General features: G+C 49.3%; 9 protein-coding genes across 9 annotated transcripts; 4 read left to right on the top strand and 5 right to left on the bottom strand.

The window, feature by feature from the left end:
* Positions 1–847: 847 nt before the first annotated feature.
* I302_109217 (uncharacterized protein) lies at positions 848–2,155 on the top strand (the record flags this gene model as incomplete). The annotated part of the gene is made up of 4 exons (XM_019194946.1): positions 848–1,214; positions 1,267–1,655; positions 1,706–1,906; positions 1,967–2,155. 4 exons carry the CDS (start codon positions 848–850, stop codon positions 2,153–2,155), a joined length of 1,146 nt encoding a protein of 381 aa, XP_019043782.1.
* Positions 2,156–2,406: 251 nt separating this feature from the next.
* On the bottom strand, positions 2,407–4,768 carry I302_109216 (uncharacterized protein; the record flags this gene model as incomplete). The annotated part of the gene is made up of 7 exons (XM_065870829.1): positions 2,407–2,958; positions 3,007–3,208; positions 3,262–3,481; positions 3,544–3,918; positions 3,974–4,214; positions 4,275–4,618; positions 4,675–4,768. 7 exons carry the CDS (start codon positions 4,766–4,768, stop codon positions 2,407–2,409), a joined length of 2,028 nt encoding a protein of 675 aa, XP_065726901.1.
* A 649-nt stretch (positions 4,769–5,417) lies between these two features.
* I302_109215 (uncharacterized protein) lies at positions 5,418–6,091 on the top strand (the record flags this gene model as incomplete). The annotated part of the gene is made up of 4 exons (XM_019194944.1): positions 5,418–5,547; positions 5,609–5,705; positions 5,770–5,878; positions 5,933–6,091. 4 exons carry the CDS (start codon positions 5,418–5,420, stop codon positions 6,089–6,091), a joined length of 495 nt encoding a protein of 164 aa, XP_019043780.1.
* A 684-nt stretch (positions 6,092–6,775) lies between these two features.
* On the bottom strand, positions 6,776–8,542 carry I302_109214 (uncharacterized protein; the record flags this gene model as incomplete). The annotated part of the gene is made up of 5 exons (XM_019194943.1): positions 6,776–7,087; positions 7,150–7,379; positions 7,443–7,931; positions 7,982–8,108; positions 8,165–8,542. 5 exons carry the CDS (start codon positions 8,540–8,542, stop codon positions 6,776–6,778), a joined length of 1,536 nt encoding a protein of 511 aa, XP_019043779.1.
* A 695-nt stretch (positions 8,543–9,237) lies between these two features.
* I302_109213 (uncharacterized protein) lies at positions 9,238–11,690 on the top strand (the record flags this gene model as incomplete). The annotated part of the gene is made up of 15 exons (XM_019194942.1): positions 9,238–9,264; positions 9,321–9,371; positions 9,422–9,507; positions 9,557–9,589; positions 9,644–9,728; positions 9,791–9,848; positions 9,901–9,993; positions 10,054–10,263; positions 10,318–10,439; positions 10,492–10,712; positions 10,760–10,853; positions 10,908–11,096; positions 11,156–11,297; positions 11,363–11,461; positions 11,518–11,690. The coding sequence occupies 15 exons, from the start codon at positions 9,238–9,240 to the stop codon at positions 11,688–11,690; spliced, it is 1,683 nt and encodes a 560-aa protein (XP_019043778.1).
* Positions 11,691–12,287: 597 nt separating this feature from the next.
* I302_109212 (uncharacterized protein) lies at positions 12,288–14,126 on the bottom strand (the record flags this gene model as incomplete). The annotated part of the gene is made up of 6 exons (XM_019194941.1): positions 12,288–12,602; positions 12,663–13,180; positions 13,233–13,446; positions 13,498–13,650; positions 13,708–13,873; positions 13,924–14,126. 6 exons carry the CDS (start codon positions 14,124–14,126, stop codon positions 12,288–12,290), a joined length of 1,569 nt encoding a protein of 522 aa, XP_019043777.1.
* A 731-nt stretch (positions 14,127–14,857) lies between these two features.
* On the top strand, positions 14,858–16,541 carry I302_109211 (uncharacterized protein; the record flags this gene model as incomplete). Its single annotated transcript, XM_065870828.1, has 8 exons — positions 14,858–15,059; positions 15,102–15,184; positions 15,240–15,504; positions 15,565–15,591; positions 15,649–15,726; positions 15,804–15,946; positions 15,997–16,221; positions 16,263–16,541. The coding sequence occupies 8 exons, from the start codon at positions 14,858–14,860 to the stop codon at positions 16,539–16,541; spliced, it is 1,302 nt and encodes a 433-aa protein (XP_065726900.1).
* A 74-nt stretch (positions 16,542–16,615) lies between these two features.
* Positions 16,616–20,754, bottom strand: I302_109210 (uncharacterized protein; the record flags this gene model as incomplete). Its single annotated transcript, XM_065870827.1, has 8 exons — positions 16,616–16,635; positions 16,726–16,858; positions 16,961–17,241; positions 17,296–17,494; positions 17,561–17,791; positions 17,903–18,044; positions 18,105–18,281; positions 18,338–20,754. 8 exons carry the CDS (start codon positions 20,752–20,754, stop codon positions 16,616–16,618), a joined length of 3,600 nt encoding a protein of 1,199 aa, XP_065726899.1.
* Positions 20,755–21,078: 324 nt separating this feature from the next.
* I302_109209 (uncharacterized protein) lies at positions 21,079–22,839 on the bottom strand (the record flags this gene model as incomplete). The annotated part of the gene is made up of 4 exons (XM_019194938.1): positions 21,079–21,149; positions 21,208–21,967; positions 22,057–22,395; positions 22,495–22,839. 4 exons carry the CDS (start codon positions 22,837–22,839, stop codon positions 21,079–21,081), a joined length of 1,515 nt encoding a protein of 504 aa, XP_019043774.1.
* Between the last annotated feature and the right edge of the window lie 82 nt (positions 22,840–22,921).

The raw sequence follows: 22,921 nt of genomic DNA, 5'->3' as shown, positions 1-22,921 counted from the left end.
AACCCCCTAACCCCTAACCCCTAACCCCTAACCCCCTAACCCCCTAACCCCCTAACCCCCTAACCCCCTAACCCCTACCCCCTAACCCCCTAACCCCCTAACCCCCTAACCCCCTAACCCCCTAACCCCGTAACCCCCTAACCCCCTAACCCCTAAAATGCTGCACCCACCCCCCATCTCGATCGTGTGTGTGTGTGTGTGTGTGTGTGTGTGTGTGTACCTGTTCCTGCGCCCTAAATCTTGTCTTGTGGACACATCACAATAACACAGTCTCTTGCGAAGAAAAACGCTCGTAAAAACCCCGAAATGCATTTTGGTATCAAAGGGTAAGGGTGACAGTCCGAAGCTCGTATAAATCAAGAAATGCGTTTTGGTATCAAACCCTTTGATACCAGGCCTCGGTGGTTAGTATCGTATTAGCATAGGTCAAGTCACAACAACATGTATCGCCTGAGGATTCGTTGATGATCAAACGGCGCGTCTGCTACTTGTCAAGGGAGGTGCCGTCGTCGAGCGTAGTTGGACAAGAGGTCGCTGGGGTATGTCCTGTTGATACTCTGTGGAGATTACCGTCTGTGATGTGAACAGCCCGGACGGATACTGATATCCTCCTCTGGGGGAGAATTTCGTCGATAGCGGTTTCTCCTCTGGAGGAGGGTTTGGATTTCACGTGAACAAGCTTTGGTCTCACTCGAAGGGACCCTTGGTCTGGCGTTCCTGCCGTAATTCCATTACAGTTAACGTCACACCGACCTGGGAATCATCTTCTTTGATTCACCCCTACAAACGCGTCAATCTGATCAAAAGTCAACTTGCAATCCTCTTCTCTACGGATGACAATCAGACCATGCTCAAAGTGCCCAAAGGCGCACCGTATATCGTCGTTGTCCTATTCTTGTACTGGCTGCTGTATCGTCATTCTCGGAATACTTCGACATCACCCTTCTCATCCAATCCTCAACTTGACCAGTTCAAGTACCATCGCGGGAAAACAGAGTTGATCAACACAACGGCTCTCTTCGAACAAAGCAGCCTAGAACCCTCCATCAGGTCTGTCCTCAAGGTAGCGTTCGGTCACAATCAGTATGGATCACGCGTGATACCATATTTTAGGAGGAAGACGGGGACTTTCTCGGCGGGAGATGTGACTCTAGTCACTTGGTTGACTTCGGATCGTTTGGGGAGGCTGGTCAGTCTGGCCGAGAAGCGTCGAGGTGAGTCCTGCGTCAATCTTCACGGTCAGACTCACTAATCGATATTGCCCAGCCCCAATCTCAGTCGCATACTATGTACCTCCCCACGACAAACTTGCATCCCGAGATCTGATCCTCCTCGACAAACTTTACCGCACCCATCCCTCCTTGTCCGAAAACGTAGACATTCACTTGGTCACATCCGCTCACCTGCTTCAACTCAACACCTGGAGAACCGTTGCTCGTACGTTTGCTACCACGGATTGGGTATTGCTATGGGATGCGGACTTCGAGGCGTGTACGGATTACCAGAAAGGATTGGAGCGGTTCTTGGTGCAGACCAGGGCTAGAGGCTGGGCGGATAAGCTGGAGCAGGGGACGGCGGCTCTGGTCATTGCTCCGTTTGAATGGACTGATCCGGTGGTTGAGAGATCGAGGAACTTGTGTCCCATAGACAGAGATGTGAGTCTGTATGTTAATCTTCTCCCTGCTCTCGCTAAATTGTCAAGTAGGAACTCATCACCATGTACCGCAACCTATCTATCGATGCGTTTGAGACCATGACTCCTGTGCTCTCGCATGCTACAGAGTACGACCGCTGGATTGAAGTAGGGGAAACGGACTACTACGAGGTGACAGAATACGAGCTGGGGTACGAAGCATACCCATTGATGAGGCGAGATGCAGAAGTGTGGTTTGATCAGCGCTTTGCTGTGAGTGATCATCTTGGAGCAGCTTCATACTGATCAGATATCTGTCACTTGGACGAACAGGGCTTTGGCTACGAGAGAAGTGCTATAACAGCGCAGATGTATCTCTCCGGGATGGACTTGTACGTCCTTCCAGGGGAGTATGCTATTCATCAAGAACACTCCGCGGCTGCTGTGATTAGTACGCATGATGATATCGGAGCTGCCAAAGTGCCGTGGAGAACATTCAAGATGGATCTGTGTCACACGTGAGTCCCAGGGTACTTGGGATGGAAACCTCGCCATCGACTATCATGGCTCACGCTGACCATTCCTCATCAGACTCGGCGAAGTTTTCGCTGAGCGACGGGTATTGCATCAACCTCTTGGAGAACGCCTTGTGTCAACGTGCAAGGCTATGTCGATACCACAAGTTGATCGGGACATCGCCAGTCAGCTAGAATACTCGAGTAGGGTTTAGTGCGTTGTACCGTGACATGACATATACAACGATATACATGCTATCAATCACAATCTATTCCCATATGTCCCCGTTGCTTCCGCAATATCGTCTCGTATCCTAAAGCACACCAGTTACCCTTCACCACGCTCAGGATGTGAGACCGAACTTCAGGCGAAAAGTGATCCCATGAATAAAACGGTTCTGCTTTTCTGGATTGATACGCGACAGCCCTGTCATCGTCTGCGCAGATGAGCCTCTCGATCGGAGGTAGCTGATCTGCAGGAAGCAGCATCTGTAACACTCTGGCGAGATGCTGTATCTGATCATCGCCTCTCAGGTCCTCATATCGCAGTAATACTTTGGGTCTATCCGTAGACGTCCAGTAATCTGTATGTTGCACCCAATTCTGTGCCATGCGATCTAGCTCTGACAGGTTCATCAGGCCCAAGATATCTATGCCTTCGATTCGTTTTTTATGATCCATTCGACTTCTCATCAAATGCCAGTAGCTCCAAATCGCATCAAGAGGGTTGCGAATGACCTGTACCACACGATCATAGCTTTCGGCGCGTTCTCTCCATGCTTCGTCATCTTGGGCGTAGATCGTGTATTCCTATTTGGGTGTCAGGTCGTAGACATATGGACTAACAAGTCCACTCACCGGGACATGGTCTTTCACAAGAAAGTTGTTGTCGGGATATTTACACCCCTCAGAGAAATAGCTCATTTCCCGCGCATGACCACACTTCGCGTCAACGGTGTGAAATCCAGTGCTATGCTCCACCAGTTCTCGCGTGAGGGTGTTGCCTGATCTTGGAAAGCTGGCCAGGACAGTTCGCGGGATAGGCGTCGCGTAAGCCGTTCTGCAGAGACATTAGCAACCAGTGCTGATGGGTGTGTGTGTGACAAAGTTTACCTATTTAACATCGACTGATCAGGACAGTCGGCCTTCTTGGAGAGCCTACGGATGTCCTCTCGTGAGTATGTTTGATTTCGGTACGCAAATGATGGACCAGTGGGAAACATCTTTGACACCAGTAATGCGCCGTTTGCAGGTATTAAAACCGTTGATAGGATATGCGCAATTAGTCCTCCTATTATGGGGAATGCAAAATAACCTATAACGGTTTTTGTCACTGCGCAAAGTGAATGAGTAAATTGTCCACAGCATATATCTCAAACAGTCGGGCTTGCTCACCGTGTTGCCTTGCATTTCTCTTGGTAGTTCTTGATGACGATAATCCATGATCCTTGTCCTTGGCCTCACATTCATGCGCCAACTCAAGATAGACTGCACTGCCCACAAAGCCAATCCCGATCCAGCCTCCTATACCCAAGTGCCTGCCCGTTCTAAACGCAGCGCTGTTGATAAAGATGGACAAGAAAGGCCTTGCTGATGTCATCGTACCGCAGGTGAGGGCTCCAAAGGTCGCGATCGTCGTCAAAAGGAAGATGAGACCGATCGAAGCGGACAGGGATAGAAGGGTGATGTCGGAGATGAGCTGATACGCAGAGGGCATCTTCAACATGTCAAGGAGGTGTCCAAAAGATCGTTTGTGGTCAATGAGAACGACTGGTGGGAGCGGGTGATCAGCGGGGTGATATTCAATCATAACCAAGTAACATACCAATAATTGATACACCCAAAGAGCAAATGTTTGTCCACAGTATCTGGTCATACACCAACTCAACCTTTGGCTCTGATCTTCTGCGGTTGCTGGTCCCAAGGTTTTGCAAGGCTGATCGCCGCTGGCTCTTCTGAAACAGTACTGTTTCTGTAGTGCTGACCAGTCCGTCGAAAATCAAGTAGCCAGCCAAGAGAAGTAAGCCCCGTAGAGTGGAAGACCGACTCTCAGAAGTGAAATCGTACTATACTTCAAGGAGATAAGCAGGGCCCGTATACCGCACACCTATAACAACACAACTCACCGTCGTCGTCATATACAATGTAACACCCAGAGTTACCAAGCCGACAGCTAGAAGATTCCGCCATTTGTACTGTTTACCGCAGACGAGCTTTCCAAGCAGAACCACGGGGACCATCTTTGAGCTTGCGCCCAACGTCTGCGTTGTAAAGCTGACATACTTCAGAGCTTCGTACTGACACAGGGTCGATGCAAAGTTGAACAATGAGACGGGTGCATAAGCATAGACGGGGTGACGAGGTCTGAGGGAATTCCCGTGACGACAGCGTTGCATGTATATCGCTGCAGCAATGCCAGCTAAGTGATTGAAGGCAACGAGCAACACTGTCGATTGAAATCTCACCCCATCTGCAACGACTACGTCAGCCGGCTGGGTGGAAACCACTGACGAAGATCAGACTCACCGTGACTCTTGGACATGATCTTCTCTTGAAGGTACCCATACATCGTATACGAAGTCAACAAGCCGATACCCATCGAGCTCAAAGACACCCACATCGTGTCAAAGATAATGATATGGGTCAATGGATGGTTGACGAGGAGTTAGGCATGATTGAACGATCAAGTAAACATGCCTTTTACCTTTGAGATTGGGATGTTATTTATGAAGGAATTGCCCCAAGTTACCCAAGACGCGTCAAGTCTCAACCATCCATCGGGTTAAACCCAATTATCAACGTAATATCCAGAGTTATGTGACTAACTCAAGGAACGCAGGCGTCAAGAGTGCCTGAGCATCTGGTCGGTCACTTGTCTCATCGATGAAGCATTCCAGCAGATCCGCCAGCAGATCCGCAAACATTCCAGAAACGGCCCTGGACGATCAGCAATTGCTTCATCTCCATGTTTGTCCAGCCTGATGAACATCCATACCGGCATACTGCGTTTGTATGAAAACTGTATTCTCTGAACACCTCATCGGATTGACTGAAAGTTGCGAACAGCAATCAAGTAGACCTGATTGTCGTATGTGTTGTGAAATGGCATAAACACTTGACCGCACGAGCAGATGTCAACAGTCCTTATGTATATATACAGTGTCCCAAGACTTTGATCTCTTCCCCGCCCAAGTCATCGTCAATTTTGCTTACCTATTTTTGCCAACTACTTCACGCTCTTTTAACGATTCCCTACGAAATCCACAGCCATGCGAAACGTCTCCCTCTTCCTCATGCTCTCCAGTCTCACTGGCCTTGCTTCAGCTTTCACACGTAACCCCACTGAAACACGACAACAAGCACGAAGTGTACCCAGTGCTGGTGGTTACCAATGTTTCTGTGAGTGCGATATTCCCTTTCTCGCTCTACTTAAAACTGCTGAGCGAATTGTGGAAATTAGTCTCTTGTCCCACAAGGGCAGAGGGTGAATTCAATTACCTCTATGGCGACACTGATCAGTATGCACCCGATGGCGCTACGCATTACAACGCTTGCAAGTGAGTTTGTATTCTGCCGTTGGAGGAAGCCACCATTTTGCTGAGTAAACACCTGAACTACTAGCTACGACGACGGTGAAAATGGTTTTACCACTTGCTACTACACAGATGACGGCCAGCTTTACTCTGACGAAAGTCAAGGCTATACGAACGACGCGACCTGTGCAGCTATGGTGAGCTCTTCGTTCGAATTCTCAGCTCCGACTGCTTGCTGATATGCTGTCCAGGCTGAAACTGGACCTTGTGCACAAGAAAATCCAGACACAAACACTTATTTCAGGAAGCGAGCAATGCCTAGAAGGATGACACCTGCTGAAAAGCGACTCGCCGCCCGGCAATACAAACCCAAGTTCAAGAAGTCGAAGAGCGTTGCCGCCTCTGCTTAGAGATGGGGCGGCGTCCGGCTCCTCAGCGGGTATCCATTTTGCATTCCTACTTGATTTAGACACACACCCTTGCTCTTCCTCATGCATTTTGGGATTTTTGCGATCCCCGTTTAGATGTTTGTTGATTACGTGACTGCGTTTTGCTTGGGTAATGCATTAACACTGCGAAGTCCAGCTAATTATCCGCCTTGTCCCGTAGTGCATTGCCTGCGGCAAAGGCCAGATTACAAAGTTGCGCCCTGTGGACCGTTGTACCAGCCAAGCATTACATCGATTGTCAACTGATTGGTCTACTCCTGCGCGTGTCTCTGGTGAGGACAGGGGGTACCCCGATGAGATAAAACGATGGTGGCTCGCGCCTCGCTCATATATCATTGTCCATTGCGGATGCAGGCGGGAGATCGTGCAGCGTTTCGGTAGGAGACGATGAGTTCGACGTCAAGTAAGACGGGCATCATAGTCAGTTAGCCGCGAATCGTCACACTTCTGAAAAGTGCCATCATCCCTGATATCAGAGATGTCTCGAGCTGTGATGCCTTCATGACGTATTTGCGATCGTTCGATCGATAGAGCGCCGGTCCTCTGTGAGGCGGCACTGTCCGTATACACTGTCTATATATCTGTATCACCCAGAAGACGCACATTGCATCCAGAAGAAGCTAATCTATTTTATTTTGTGTGAAATCAGATGGTATATCTCCATTTCGAAACAGTCTCGACGTATTCTCCGCTCTCCTCTTGGCCTTGCTGTCGCCTCTCGATCCTCCTGTTAGACAGCCTATACTGTATGTGCTGTAAGATAGCAACCAAGAAGCCCAAGCTGATCAGACAAAGGCACACCTTGAAGCCTCGCTTATACAGTGGGGCATCATCACCTCGGAGTAGCTGACTACCAACCAGCGCCCCTGAGTTAGCGGCCATGATGAAGAGCGCCATTGCGACAGAACGTTCTTGGGGGCTTCTGCAGTTGAGCGAGAGCCAGGTGGCGTTGATGGGCTGTGTGTTGACAAGTCAGCATGTCGATCCAATCGATTCATATCGGCCACCGTAGTACTGACGTGAGAGGGGATAGAGAACCCTTGCACCATGATCTGCAACCCATACTTGAGCCATCGATCTGTAGATAGAGACTTCTGCTGAAAGGCGACCCAGAAAGCCCAGACGAGCGCGAGTCCCGTGACAACCACTGGCCCTCGAATCCGCGTCCTGTCGGAGAAAAAACCGAACGAAGCTGTTGTGACGAGACCAATCCATCCGGCAACTGAGGATAGGGCGTTGGCGGTGAGTGCTTTTGACAAGCTCATCAGCTTTCACTGTTTCCAAAACAATGTTGCTAAAGTCTCCTACTCACTATCAAAGTTGAACCCCTTGATCAAAGTAGGGCCGTAGGTACCCAATGCACCGGTTTGAGAGATGAGGCAGATGGCAATCAAGACATGTGGCCATACCCGCCAGTTGGACAAAGTACCGGTGATGTCCTTGATGGCAAGTCTGTGGTTTGATTTCTTGTTCACTTCATCATCCTTTACCATCCGAGCGAGCAGGATTTCTTCTTGCCTCGGCGTCCAAAGTCGAATAGGTAAGATAAGAGGCTTGGGGATATGCGGTGACGCAGGAAGCAACATTATGAGCAGGATGGCGATGAACATGGCCATGCAGCCTTCAATGATCATCAAGTACTGCCAGCCTTTCAAATGAGGGTATCGAGCGCCCAGAGGAAGAATTCCGTAAGCCAGAAGACCGGTGGTGGCGGAGGCAAGACCGTTGCCTATGAAGAAAATTGCATTTCGAGTGGCGAGCTCGGAGCGCTTGTAGAAGGTAGAGATGATGAACAGAGCTCCTGTAAGATGGGTGAGCAAGCGAACCAAGCTGATTATAGTTCGTACTTACCAGGAATATAGCCACATTCTGTCACACCCAGCATGATTCTAGTTGCGAGATAACCGCCATATCCTTTCTGGAACGCTTGCAGAGTGCCGACTAGGCCGAAAGCGAGCACTTGGAAGGAGATCCAGATCTATGAGTTGATCGGCATCAGCTCTGTATGTTGTGTGTACTGAGTGAGCCACTCACCCTTGGCCCGACAAGCTGCAGCATGTAGTTAGAAGGTATCTCGAGGAGAATGATTCCCAGATACAACAGAGCTTGACCAGTGTTGAACTGATCTTGGGTGATCCCAACAGACTTCAAGAACCCATCGGTTAAAGCGTTGGATATGTTCCCCCTTTCAAGCTGAAACACGTAAAAGCCAAAGAACAGGAGGGGCAGAACGACAAAATCGATCTTTCGGACGACCGCTCTCTCTTCTGCATCCGTCCAAGTGAGTTCGCTGATAACGGAGCCGTTGTTTGGGCTGGGCGTGGCGGAGGATTCATCGCCTACGAAGCTCTTCTCGTCGAGAGATGCTGGCGGATCAGATGGGACGTGTTGCGAATAAGGAACGCTAGTCATGTTGTTGGCTGACAGTGAGCTTTGTTGGATGATGGTCTAAGATCATTCCGAATGTATCTCGAGGGCTGACACACATATATAACATTTTAACTTCGGGTGTTCCAGCTGATACCAAAGCGCTTTTATACACTCATTTTCAAATCTTGCACATCTGGATGTCGCCATTGTGGGCGAATTGGCAGGCTGTGTAGCTACTCTAACTTGGCGCTCTCTACCAAATACAGTGAAGATACGCCCATAACCTCGCGCGAAAAGACTGTCCGCACGAAGCTAGCACATGTTAAATTGGTTCGCGATGAGCAATGCTTGCCATTCTGAAAGAACGGCAATCTCAGCTATTATCTGGAATTTTGGACATTTATCTGGAATACGATCAGTCTGGGCAGGCACACAGAAGACGTGCTATGCTTGGGATGTCCTATCTTACTCTGTCGGGATGCAAGGTCCGCATGATAATCAGCATGTCAAAAAGATAGTGGTTGTCAAAACCGATTGCGCGATGTGGCGGTATCACGCAATCTTACGCGGGATCACGCCATCCTATCGTCTTTTGGTTCTCGGCGTTCGGTAACCCGAAAATAACACTCGAGAACACTGATCACGGCATAGATATATTCGGACATTCATCCACTCGGCCCTGCATAGTCAGAATAAGTAGACATCACTTGGAAATCCCTTTGTATACTCGAAGCAACATGTCCAAACAACCAAACTTCCTCATCGTGAGTGTAGAGGGCTTCGACAAGTGAAGCGAGCCTTGCTGAATCATGCTGCTCAGATTCTTGCCGATGACCTCGGCTTCAGCGATATAGGAGCCTTCGGTTCAGAAGTGGGTCGGTCCATCCCTCACTGCATTCCTTTCGCTGACTTCCGTCGCAGATATCGACACCGAATCTGGACAAACTGGCACGCAATGGTCTTCGACAAACGGGCTTCCACACGGCGTCAGCATGTTCTCCTACTCGGTATGTATCGGCGGACTAAACCTGACAATGCGCTGACATCGCATAATAGATCGATGCTCATGAGTGGGACTGATAACCATCTGTGAGTCCTCTCGTTCTGACAGCCCCAAAGACTGATATCTGACTCGGGTCGCAGAGCCGGCCTTGGACAAATGGCTGAAACCATAGCCCGCGATCCCTTCTATCAAGGACACAAAGGCTACGAAGGAATGTTGAACGATGTGAGTGCCTTGTTTTTCTTTACCGGCTTGGAGCTGCCGTTGAGTGATTTGAGCTCCTTCAGCGTGTCGCAGCCTTGCCCGAGATTCTCTCCGATGCTGGCTACGAAACAATCATGTCTGGTGAGTTGACATGAAAACTCACTGTTTGGTACTTACGCTTAATGTTTTTTAGGCAAATGGCATCTGGGCCTTCCAAAACATGCTCAACCTCATGCTCGAGGTTTTCAAAAGGTCTTCGGGTTGTTGCCAGGTGCTGGCAATCACTGTGAGCAGATTGCGCTGTCTCTTGGCTAGCATATGGCTCATGGCATTCGCAACCCCACAGATCTATACGAACCGTTCCTCGAAGACAACACCCCGGCTATGAAATTTCTACCTCCCCTGTATGTCGAAGGCGCTGAGCAAGTCTCTCACAAGGATATACCCGGACCATTCTACTCTTCCACGTATTTCACAGATCGTATGTTAGGCTTCCTAGAGGAAAGAGACATAACGAAACCCTTTTTCGCCTATCTGCCTTACACGGCGCCTCACTGTGAGTCATGCTTGAGATACATTGAAAGCCCTCAACTAATTAATGGGAGGAAAGGGCCACTGCAAGCTCCCGACGAGGAGATCGCCAAGTACAAAGGTCGGTATGATGCAGGACCAGAGGCCTTGAGGTTGGAGAGACTGGAACGACTGAAGAAGCTTGGGCTGATCGCAGAGGATGTGAGTGGAGCCTTGTTTGATCGACGGCTTGTGCTAATGATATGCACCCTAGGTCGTACCCCATCCGATCATGAGTCCTTACGGTTTCAAAGCCTGGGATGATCTCACAAACGAAGAGCGAGCGGTCAGTGCCAGGAAGATGGAAGTTTACGCAGCAATGGTGACGGTCATGGACAAGGAGATTGGACGAGTCGTCAAGCTGTTGGAGGACCGGGGAGAATTAGACAACACCTTCGTGTTCTTCTCCAGTGATAACGGAGCTGAGGGCGCTCTGTGAGTTGAAGTTCTTCGCCGAAAGCCTTGCTGATACAGTTACATAGGCTTGAGGCTATCCCGGTAATGGGTGATATGATCTCGAAAACCATCGAAAAGTTTTACGACAACAGCATAGGAAACATCGGAAGAGGGAACTCTGTAAGTCGAGCTTCGGTGGTAAAGCTGTTAGATCACACTCTAACCTCCTCACAGTGGACTTACCTTGGGCCACATTGGGGTCAAGCCGCAACCACTCCATCCAAAATGTACAAAGCGTGGGCGACCGAAGGCGGGATTCGATGTCCAAGTATCATTCATTATCCAAAACTCGGTGGGATACTTCAGCAAGACAATGCGATCACACATGAGTTCACTACTATAATGGATATCCTCCCGACTGTTGTGAGTGGGATTTCGGAGCAATGCGTTGAGTTTCGTACTCATGATACCGACGTACATAGCTCGAGTTGGCCGGTGTGCAGCATCCGGGGGCAGAGTTTAGAGGTCGAAAAGTGCACAAACCACGAGGCAAATCGTGGGCCTCGTGGCTGTCGGGTAAAGAAAAGGAAGTTCACGACGAGAATGCTGTTCATGGCTGGGAATGTGCGTTTTGGTCTTTGTAAAAATCGCTAAGCGCATTGTACTCAGTGTACTCACCACTATTTTAGTATTCGGACAAGCGGCCATAAGACAGGGTCAGTGGAAGGCAGTATGGCTACCTCCTCCTACAGGCAAAGACGAATGGTTGTTGTTCAATCTTGACAAAGGTGAATCTTGCTCGTCGTCTGGACTACATGTAACATATGCTGACGCTCTACGGTAGATCCCGGAGAAACGAAAAATTTGGCGGAAGAGCATCCCGATAAGCTACAACAGCTGGTGGCATTCTGGCACGAGTACGAAGCGGAGACGGGGACGATCGTCAACATGAGCGATCCGGCTGGTACTGGATTTGGGAGAAGTACAGGAATCAATTGGGACGATTGGGGTCAGTAGGAACTGAGGTTTGGTGATAGGGTTCACAAAAGAGCTGTCGCGTAGCGTAGGCACTTGACATAGACGATAGATCATACCACAATGATGCCAGTGTATGATGTTGTGAATGAGCTATTCCAATGTCGATGCAGGAGAAATGCTGGGCACGATTCCCCTCGTATCATTCCCTTCTGTCAAGATGAGGTCGGGTTTATCATCTTCCACTCGAGGTCCTGGGGGGTTTTGCGATCTATGGAATATGAGTATATAACGCATGTATAGAGAAGAGAAAAGAGCAGAAGTAAGATACGGTTTGAAGCCTGAATGGCCCTAAACCGACCATGTCAATCCGAGCATCTCAAGTTGGAGTCGATTCCGCCAACACATTCACCGTGCCGCGCCATATATCGATAAAACCAATACATACCAATCCTCAATCGCGATCGTGTTCAAAGCGCTATATACATACTGATTTAATACATTGATGTGGGACCATAAAGAGATAACCGAGACTCTTCCGTATATGAATGCTCCTTGGCGTTTGTAATTGCTAATCCCATTATACCAAAAATATCCCCTTCTCCTGCCGATACCGATCATACCCGTGCGCCACCTGCTCTAAATTGTGTACTTGTAATCGGGGTTCTGGAGATCAGTGAGATCTTCGAACGCGTGAAGGTTGGCTTGTACCTCTTCACCATCTCGCAAGCTTCGGGCAGCTTCCTTTCTGGCGTTTCTTCGGACGAGCATGGTACGAGTAGCCAAGGCGAGGAGGATGTAGGTGGCGTATAAACCAAGATGGATGTAAAGCGAAGGGATGTATCGTGGTGCCCAGGTTGACCAGAAGAGCTGTGGAGACACCGCATTTCCAGCACCCCAGGCCATAAATGTGGTCGCATAAGCGATAGACTTTTTGGTTTGACCAGCAATGTTCTGAGTTACCAAGTTAGCAGAAGATCCAAGGTATGATAGTACGAGATACGATCCACTCACTCGACTCAAGACAACCGAGGTGGCGGTGTTACAAGCACCGAAGAATTGGAGCAAGAGGAAAGCAAGCATGAGGCCCACTCGAGTCTTATTGCTGGGGGGCACACATACGATGACAATGGTGCCAATCATGTTCAACAGCGTGAAACCGATCATGGTGAAGAAGGTCTGCTCGTACTTCTGTTGTAAGTATGCCATCAAGAAGTACGCAGAGACCCCGACCGCTGAGACAGGGATCTTAAGGAGCTGACTGGTCGCAACATCGAACCCAAAGGCTCGGTTGATGAGGAGCGCACTGAACTTGCCGACACCACCGATGACAAGGGTTTGACAGAAGGTCAAAGCGAAGAGAGCGTAGACCTGAGGATCTTTGGCAGTTTCCCAAGCTTGGTCCGACTTCCAGATCTTTTGCTTGATACCTTGATTGTTGGATCGTACCCTCTCAACGAGCTTGGTCTTGAGTTCTTCATTCGCCCAGCGTGCTCGGGTTGGACTGTCCGGGAGGAAGACGAAGACGAGGACTGCGAGGACGTCAGCGCATGTCACGAACACGGAGACTTCCCAAGAACTCACCAGTAGATATAGCTGAGATGCATGCAGCGGTCAAGAGGAGATACTGCCAGCTTTTAAGACTACCAGCGTTGTTGTGACCGACATAGTAGAAACCAAAGCCCATGACGGATTGGAGACAGGTCGAGAGCGAGGTGAAAGAATGCCAAATAGCAGAGATGACCGCTTGCTCGGAGCTGAGATACCATTGCACCATGATGGTGACGAGACAAGGGTTCTACACGCGGAATGTCAGCCTCGGTCATACTTTGGCCAGTGCGTGACTCACAAAAGACGCTTCGAAGAATCCGAGAAGAGCACGATTGGCCAAGATTTGGGGTACTTTCAACGAGAAGACTAGCCAGAAAGCGAGAGCGGTCCATACGAGCATGGAAGCTGCGAGAACTTTGGCCACTGGGAATCGTCGAATGAGTTGAGAGGCCTGGGATGGACGCGGTTCAGCATGTCTCACTCAAGGTCAGCGCTCACCAGCACTCACAACAGGATTACCAGCTACGAGACCTATCCATAAGACCGTGCTGGTCAGAGCATAGTCTTGCCCTGTCGCATTGACATCTTCGAGCCAGCCCATGATACTGATTGGACTGGTAGCTCCCTTGTCCATTGCTTGCGCAAAGTATGCGAGACAGAGAAGGGGCAGGATTCTATGTATAAAGTCGGTTAGCATCGTACTGGAGATGGATACTTTACTCACCTTCGGTCAATCATCCGCTTGAGCCGTTTGTTCTCTGCTTCATCAATGATAATGGTGTGATCAACATAAGCAGCCGCTTCGTTATCGTTGACGTGATCGACGACCACATGCTTGAGGTCTTCGATGTGATCGTTCTCGCCCTTGGAGTCGATCCAATTAGCTGGGTCTTCAGTGGTCTTATGTCCGACGATAGGTTGTGACATCCTGATGATAAGTCCAGGTGTAGAAGTCTTGGTCTAGGATAAGGGATGATGAGTGGGGTATTTCGGAGCCCACAACGGTCACTTATATACCTTCCCTGGAACAAGCTGGGGCACTTGGGGATGTGCTTATCATATCCACTAATACAGCGGTCCGATATGGAACTGGTGCGGCCCGCGATGGATCAGTGAGCTCAGTCGATCGTCAAATGATCAGAAATGATGGTGGGAACGAGGAATGCCAAGACATTGTCCATGTAGCAGATCCGCTATGGAACCAACGCAGAGCTTGGAGCGCGAGAGAAAGTCTTGTTTGGAAAGAAGTGGTCAGCTCAGGATGCCGTAACACTATGTAACATGCCAAGAACAGTATCCACTTATGGAGCTGGATCTCAAGTGGATCTGTTGTTTATTTTTATCTCCTATCTATGATGGCGAGGTGATAGAGACGATTGAGATGACTGCTGTTTAATCCAAAAGATCCACTCTCCGACGCCAAGATATGGGTAGATATCCACAAGATCCATCGATACAAGGTCATGCAGGTGGGTAGTATCCATAAGATAGTCACGTTTTTGGCTGTTATCGCTCGACGTATCCATTGAACATCCACTTGATCAGGATGGATGCGATCGATGACTCTTTATACTCGACATCTGTGAGTCTCGTGTTGTTCTCATACTTTGAAACGTATCTACTCCCACTCATCACTTTGACAAAACACAGTCGCAGAGATGGTCCTCCAAATCACTGAAGACAACCGTCAAACCGCCAGTGCTCTCTTCACCGCCGACGGTTTCGACGAGCTCACTCCTCGTCCTGCTTTCGATTATCGTCATTATGAGCTGAACCTGAAAGAGGCTAGCTTGAGACTAGCATTGTTGATAGAGGGAATGACTAAAGTCGCGGATAAGACAGGACGATTCGTGTATCAACGTGAGTATCGTGTGTTCATCTACAGAACGCTTACATCTCAAGTTCCGGATGGTCGTGTCATCGACACTTGTACCTATCATAGATGGGAATGGCCCCAAGCGATTGGGATGAATGGTCTCTTCGATGTAAGTCAAAGCCTTCCACTCTCACTTGAACCCTTGCTGATGATGACGCATGCAGTACTACGACCTCAGGTCATCCAGCGATCCCTCGGATGCTTCAGCAGCATATATACTCGGTCTTATGAAGGATTGGTATCAACAGCGGGTGGAAGAAGGGATTCCGACCAAGAATATCAACTCCATGGCGGTCATGTATAGTGTAGCCTGTCTGCTCGATTCCGATCGAAAGCGTGGAAAAGGATCCGTGTTGGATGACGAGTGGAGAGAACGATTCGAAGGTTGGGTAGACGAGTGGGCCGAGTGGATCATGAACGAGCTTCCTAGTGAGTCTATGGTATCGCTTCACACAATGCAAGGGTCGCTGATGCCTCTTATCATTGCAGGGACACCCCAAGGAGGGTTCCAGCATGGTAAGCTCGATAGTCTGCGTGCTGAACACATATGAGCTGATCCTTGAATCTATACAGTCACTTTCCGTCTTGCCAATGAAGGACAATTATGGGATGATACCTTGATGATGACGGTCATCCCCTTGACCAAGATCGGTTTGCTGCTCAACAGACCACAATACATTGAAGAAGGTACGTGGTCAAGACTATGACGTGTTTGCTGATGACGCTAGCAAAATTCCAATTCCTCCTTCACACGCAATATCTCATGGACGAGGTGTCTGGTCTATGGTACCACGCCTGGAGATTTGACAACGAAGCTGGGACAAGTGGTACCCATTCCTCCGATGCGCTATGGGCAAGAGGGAACTGCTGGGTGGGTTATGTTTCGTCAGACTACGGCTTAACCACTAACACCACTTACAGGTCACCTTGGCCATTCCCATGTTCATCGAGCTCACTGAATTATCCCCCTCCGACCCTGTTCACCGGATGCTAGTCTCAACCTTACGACGTCAAGTCGATACCCTAGCCCCGCTTCAAGATCCTGCGACCGGACTATGGCATACTTTGGTTGATGATTCTACGAGTTATGTGGAAACAAGCGGTTCCGCTGGATTTGCAGGAGGGATTCTCATGGCAATCAGACTGGTGAGTTTCGGATGACTCGAGCGCATTGCTGATAAACTTAGGGACTGCTCGAACGTGCGAAGTACCTGGACGTGGCAACCTCTGCCCTCAACGCCTGTCTCGCTCAGGTAACGCCATCAGGCCAGGTTGGCAACGTATCGAAGGGTACACCTGCTGGTAAAGACCGTGAATTCTACAAGGGAATACCAAGGATGGGTATGGTATATGGCAACAGTCTGTTGATCGTTGCGTTGGTCCAATGGATGAGAATAACCCAAGGAGAAGTCGACGAGTTCTTTGCCGGGATAGATGCTGAAGAGCAACGATCTAAATTGGAGTGATATCTGTTTACAACATGGATACATGATGCATGATGGTCATTCTACATGGTGTTGTGTAGCGGATTCCAAACGATCTACCAGTCTTTCCTCAAGCCTAGAACAGAGTATAACAAGGGATGTCAGTCATTGAATAATGAGAAACAATATCTGACCTCACTCAATCACAGACGAGCTTTCATCTTACCTGATTGTAGAGCTCTATTTGCACCCGGACTGATACCGAGACCATCTCCCGTTCCATTCGATATGAGTGAAGCGGAGGATGGTGATGTGTGGAGGGCTCGAAGTTTGGATTGTCTGCCTGCCATTGGTTCGAGCTGGATCAGAGGGTGATAAGTCAGTGTAAACGAGTGGAACGACGAAATAGACATGGCAAGAACAGTTCCATATCCTGATAGTGGGATGAACGAACGACTCACCCTCTTCTTGATCTCTTTCAACACCTTTGTATTGGGTCTCCAATGCAAGATCCCTTCTTTCAAATCCCTCAACTCCCCCGGAAACAGATCCTTCACTTCCGGCGAATCCACCAATGCTCTCATTATCCAAGGCAATTCGAAATCGTTCTTCGCGTCTCGAGCGGAGAAGGGTTCTACCTCGAGTGGTGGTATAGGATGGCGGGCAGGTCCAGCATGGAATAGATATTGAACCGCGAGAGAGTAAGTTGAAAGTTCTTCGTATGGTGTTGAATGGCCGACACCTGAAGCGTTGAACATGAGCTGAGGTTATTCGAACGAGAAAAGATTAGGCTTACCAGTCAGACTCCCGGCCGTAGCCTCACTCAAATGCTCTATCAATCTCTGATCGTCTATTCCGGCATTTTTTAACATGAAGGCGAAGCACAAGAGATTGGTCATAAAGTCAGATTGGGTGTACGAAGCGCCGTCGACGTAAAGCGCACGAAGAAGAAGCGGGTGGGTAGCGGTGCTGAATGATGCGCCGTAAATGGGGACCTGTGGAGGAATGTATGAGCACCTCCGAATCTACAAGATTGCTCAAATATAGTAGACCTAACTCACCACCTGATCATTTAGCGAGGCCAGGAAAACCACCCTCACTTCATTCTCCAACACCATCGATAAAGCTTTCTGATACGCTACACTTACAGCCGAAGACGAGTCCTGGAATTCGAACAGTTCCCTGGCGGCGGCATTCTCGAACCATTGAAGGTATGGCTGAATGACAGTCGAAGTGCTGATCGAATACAGCGGACCGAGGTGAACACCACACATAGCCAGCATCGCTACTTTCTGGTATCCTCCATCTGACCCTTGAACGTGTGTATGGAATTTTCTACCCCTTCTCGGTTCTTCCGAAGGGACAACGCCTATGGGACCGAACGCCCATTCGCATCTTGAGACAGCCTCAGCGTTGAGAGGTGTACGTATATGACCCTGAGCGATCATGCGAGACATGAGATGTGTGGTAACGATACATCCTTGGGAGTGGGCGGCGAAGAAGATGGCATCGGCTCGACGTAGGTCGTTGATCCAAGCAGGGTTGCTGAGATATGCTTTGTACAATCTGAGAGGTATCAGCAAGGCACAAAGTGCATCGACTCACCTATCAACTCTTGATTCAATAGTTCCCTCTCCCTCCAATGGCATCAAAGTCAATCGGATATCATCTACACCCTTCTCGTGGAAGAACTGCTGAACCGCCTGACCCATCATGTTGGCGAATTTGACAGAGGTCCCGGTAGGTTCACCGATGACACTGTTGAGCATCTTGGCAGGGAACCTGAGATAGGATCAGTGATGCGTGTTGAGCATATTGGAGAGGTTCAACGGGCTCACCAGCCATGTACGCCAATCACGACAACCCTCTTCACATGTCTCCAACCATCATCCGGACTACCCCTGCCCAGTCCGATCCTCCTTGGGAGGTCTGCACCAACGTTTCTACCTTCCTTCCGCCCTCTGAGCTCCTTCTCATTCTCGAGTATAGTATCCGATGTGACCTTTTGTCCTCCATCGCCAGATCCATAAACATAACTACCGACCGCTCCCAAAGCCTTCCATGCTAAGCCAGTAGTGGCGGCGGTGATACCTCTGGATGTTTCAGGGTGTTCCTGAGGGACTGCTGAAGGGGTGGCTAAGAAGGAACGAGGAGGTCGATCGAAGGTATCAGCAAAGGTGGGGATGACTAGATTAGGTTGAACGGTTTGAGGAGGTGGGGGAAGTGACGAGCCGTTGGCGGTGGGACGACTGCTGTCCATTGACGACCTGGCTTTAGGAGAGACCAATGCTGGAGTGTGACTGCCGTTAGAAACCAGGGAAGCATTTGATAATCGCTTCTTCTTCACATCCAGATTCTGCGACGGTTTAGGTGTGACACTCTTGATGGATTTGGCTTCAGCAGCAACCTGAACATCTTTCCCTTTGATTGCCTGAGGTGGTGCGAGGGATTGAATGAGGGGAGCAGCAGCAGGTGGGAAGTCAGGATCAGTCGAAAAGTCCATGACTTCTTCGCCACTTGCGGCTTTGGCATCAGATTCAGTTATGTTGACTGAACTTCCAGCTATCTTCTTCTGACTTGCTCTGAGGGCAAGATAATTAAGCCATCCAGTGGTTGATGGTCTCCTATCGGCATTGCGTATGGGTGATGTCGCTGTGGATGGTGTTGCAGCCGGGTCAGGTTCAGGTGCTGTTTGAGGAACAGGTGCAGCTTCTCGTATGTTGACGTCCGGAGGTGGGTCGTTATGAACAGGCTTCTGGTCTTCTGTCGGTGAGGACGGCTCGACCGGGTGAGCATGAGCTGGATGAGCAGTCGTCACTGGGTGTTGACGAGGTGGTGGGACGACGAAGGAATAAAGATAGGATGACCATGGCTGGGGTGGAGCGGAAGGAGGAGAGGAGGGATCAATGGATATAGGTGATTGCGGAGCAGCGGATGCGTGGACGTCTGGTGAAGGTAGAGCAGAAGTATCGACAACCTCAGGCCTTCCATAGTCACTGATGTGATCTTGGGGCGAGATTACAGTTGCACTCTGCCCATCATCATCGCTTGAAGTAGGGATGTCTTCTATTTGCCCCGTCTTGGTATCGCTATCTTTTCTACTACTTCCCCAGCCTAGATAAACTTTCCATCCTTGACCAACCGGAGGAGCAGTGGATGTAGGAGCAGGCATTACATTGCTGTCAGTTGTGACAGACGATGAGATTGGTTGAGCGGTGGTAGTCGTAGGGGATGAGGGTGATGCGGAAGCAGTATCGTCTGGCGATGTTGTCTTTGTCATCGACTGAGAAATGGCTGAGGCAGCAGATAGGGGTTCTGGAGCGGGTGCAGCAGACGCAGTAGCTTCAGCCGCAGAGAGAGGAGGTTCAATCCGAGGTGGTCCACTCTCAGGATGTTTGTGTGATTCTTGTCGCTGAGTCGGCTGGACTGGAGTCGAACGGCCCCACCATCCACGAGATTTGGTAGTAGAGGGTGGTACCTGATCATGTGGATCCACAATGGAAGCAGGTAGTGGAGAGGGTATCGAAGGTGCAGATGTGGATCCTGTTGTTGGGTCGGCAGGGGCGAGCTGTGGTGAGGTTGATTGAGATTGAGGTATGGAATCAGACGATGGTATTGGAGGAGGTACAGTTGAAGGTAATGGTTTGGATGGCCAATCTTGAGCGTTACTACTGTCCACTTCTGTCACATCGTCCACCAGCTCTTTTGCTTTCCCTTTCCCTTTGTTCATCGAAGGTGATCTTGGGAATGACGGAGTGGGAGAGTTCCATCTAAGCCATGATGAAGATGTTTTTGGGTTCAGTATTCGTCTGGGCGGCGGGGGTGAAGGCTGCCTACGTGGTGATGACGAAGCGATGTTGTCTGATGTAGTCCTTGGTGATGATGGCCCAGCTACAGGCTGTGAATCATCTTCTTCCACTTCCATGACACTTGCATGATCAGGACTTGGACTTCTCAACCCAGATACCGTTCTCACCGTTCTTACTGTAGCTGAAGATGATCTCCTACTTCTCAATCCCATCTGTTTCCCACCCGAATCACCATCCAGCTGTTTAGATAACTGATCCTCGCTCTTCAATGCATCTGATCTTGCCGCTGAGTCTCCTTGTGCGAATACGAATGATAGTTGAGTGTTGGAAATTCTACGTGCGATGGATGGGATACGTAGAGAAGGAGGGAGTGGTGAACGTGGATGAGGTCGTGAAGTGACGGATGATTTGCGTGAATTGGATGTTGTTGGTCGTGAAAATGACATGGTTCGTGGGTGAATGATACTACAACATGGTGATGGGGAAGTACAAGGAGTCGTTGCTGGATGAGTGTGGGTAAGATGAAGAAGAGCAAGTGAAAGACAACAAGAAGAAAGAAGAGAGAGAGAAGATAAAAGGTTAACATTTGCACCCATACAACGTCATTTCATTCAACGCACTCTCCTCGTCATTGTCATTGTTCACATCTTGTATATTACATACAATGCATGTTCATATCATATTATCTCAATCATACCATCGCACTACTCCTCACTTTCATCGCCTATACCTGCATACCTCACAATCGATTGATTGGCGTGTATTCCCCGTCACTCATCCTTCAGGTGTCCCCCCTTCAACGCATCTCGTCGACTGAGAAGGTTTGGCAAGATATGCGAGTCTACGGTCAAGACGTCAATATATCAGCATGTCATCACCGCCTATCTTACTTTACTCACATGCACCAGGGTTGACAGGCAACAACCATTCCCTCAACCAGTCAAACCAAACAATGCCAAATCCCAGATCGTTCAACATCTCATCGATATTGGACAAAGAGAAGGGTACGATATCAGTCCCATTGGCATGATGCCCGTCCGTCCTCTTTCTGAGCCATGCGATCTCTTCTCCAGCTTCAAGTCGTTGTTGTTCCTTACTGGGGAGTTGTCGGATCAGTCCTAGTGAACGTTCCAAGTGAGAAGCTAACCATAACGATGAGATTTCCGCTGTGAGAGGACAGAAGACCGAAGAGTTGTATCCTATGAATGCCAAACCTGGTAAATCGGTAGGCAAGATATACCTATAAAGTATCCAATCTCCATCTTGATTCAGAATCTTCTTTCTGCATTCTTGAGGTAAGAAGGAAGGGATATCGTGATTCCAACCTGTTCCACAGATAATCACGTCCACAGGCATTTCCCTCCCGTCCGACAACTTTACCTTCCCCTCACCCAGCGATTCAACTGTCACACCTCGCTCTACTTTGAGACTACCGTTCTCCACAACATCGACGAATCCAGGAGTAGCCAGAGAAACACTTGCCCTGGCGATGGTCTCGAACGGTTTGTTGGGCAATAATCCGAATGTGACGAGTCTAAGCTGGATCGTGATCACCCAAGTGACTAGGGCGAGAAGGGCGGATCGAAGATATCTACCGAGTCCATAGTTGAGGAAGTGTTGAGATCTCCATGGTCGTATATAGGGGAAGAGAGCTTCGCCCTGCGCACAAGACAGGAGAGGAGAATAAGGAGATATGATTAGCAATGTGTCGTATGTGGAGAGTGGTCTCTTCATCGAAGACAACTCACAAATCTGGTCAAGAGAAGGTATGAGTAATGCAATGCCCCACCAAGGTATGTAGGCAACTTCCAGATGACATCCCTCGCTACCAAAGTGACTGATTTGGATACAGGTGTCGTAGCAACAGCTACATCACAAGCTGATTTACCAAATCCGATCACTACTACGTTCTTATCCTTGAGGTCGGTGAGCTTGTGGACGTTGGATGTATGGACGACGATACCGCCTGATGAAGTGAAGGTATCGATTCCTTGGAATGATGGTATATTAGGTTGATTGAACACGCCAGCTGCGCAGATGAGGTAGTCGAATGAGAGGAGTTGGTTTTGATGATCGTTTGAGCGGACCTTGAGCGAGGGTCAATGAGCAGTATCATCAGCTTGATTCATGAAGACAACGATAGGTTGAAGAGAAACTGTCAGCGTCCAATGAACACCTCAACCCACCTCTAATACCCAACCACCATCCCTCTTCTCAGCTCTGATCACTCTCGTGTTCAATCTCAACCTCCCATCCTGGTCCAGCTTGTTTCTCTTGACGTACAGCTCGAGATAAGCTTGAATCTGTTGACAATCAGGGTGTAAAGGGTACTCCTTGGGCATGGGTAAAGACGAGAAGGAATAGGTATTTCCCGTATTCTGCGCTTTCAGTCCTGGGTAGTGGTTGGTAGATGACCATACCCCTCCTACATCTGGTGATGATTCGAAGATGACCACCGAGTGACCAAAAGAAAGCAACGTTGTCGCTGCTGCTAAGCCAGAGTAGCCTGCTCCGACGATGGCGACGTGCATCTTGAGAGTGAGAGTGGGGGTGGTGGTGATGGTGATGATGAGCTTGATCTATCGGAAAGTGATCAATCAATATGGAAGATAG

This window comes from Kwoniella bestiolae, chromosome 8 (assembly GCF_000512585.2).
Source record: "Kwoniella bestiolae CBS 10118 chromosome 8, complete sequence".
NCBI classification, from domain to species: domain Eukaryota; kingdom Fungi; phylum Basidiomycota; class Tremellomycetes; order Tremellales; family Cryptococcaceae; genus Kwoniella; species Kwoniella bestiolae.
Note: the sequence above shows the minus strand (reverse complement) of the source record. Positions and strands in the feature narration are given on the sequence as shown.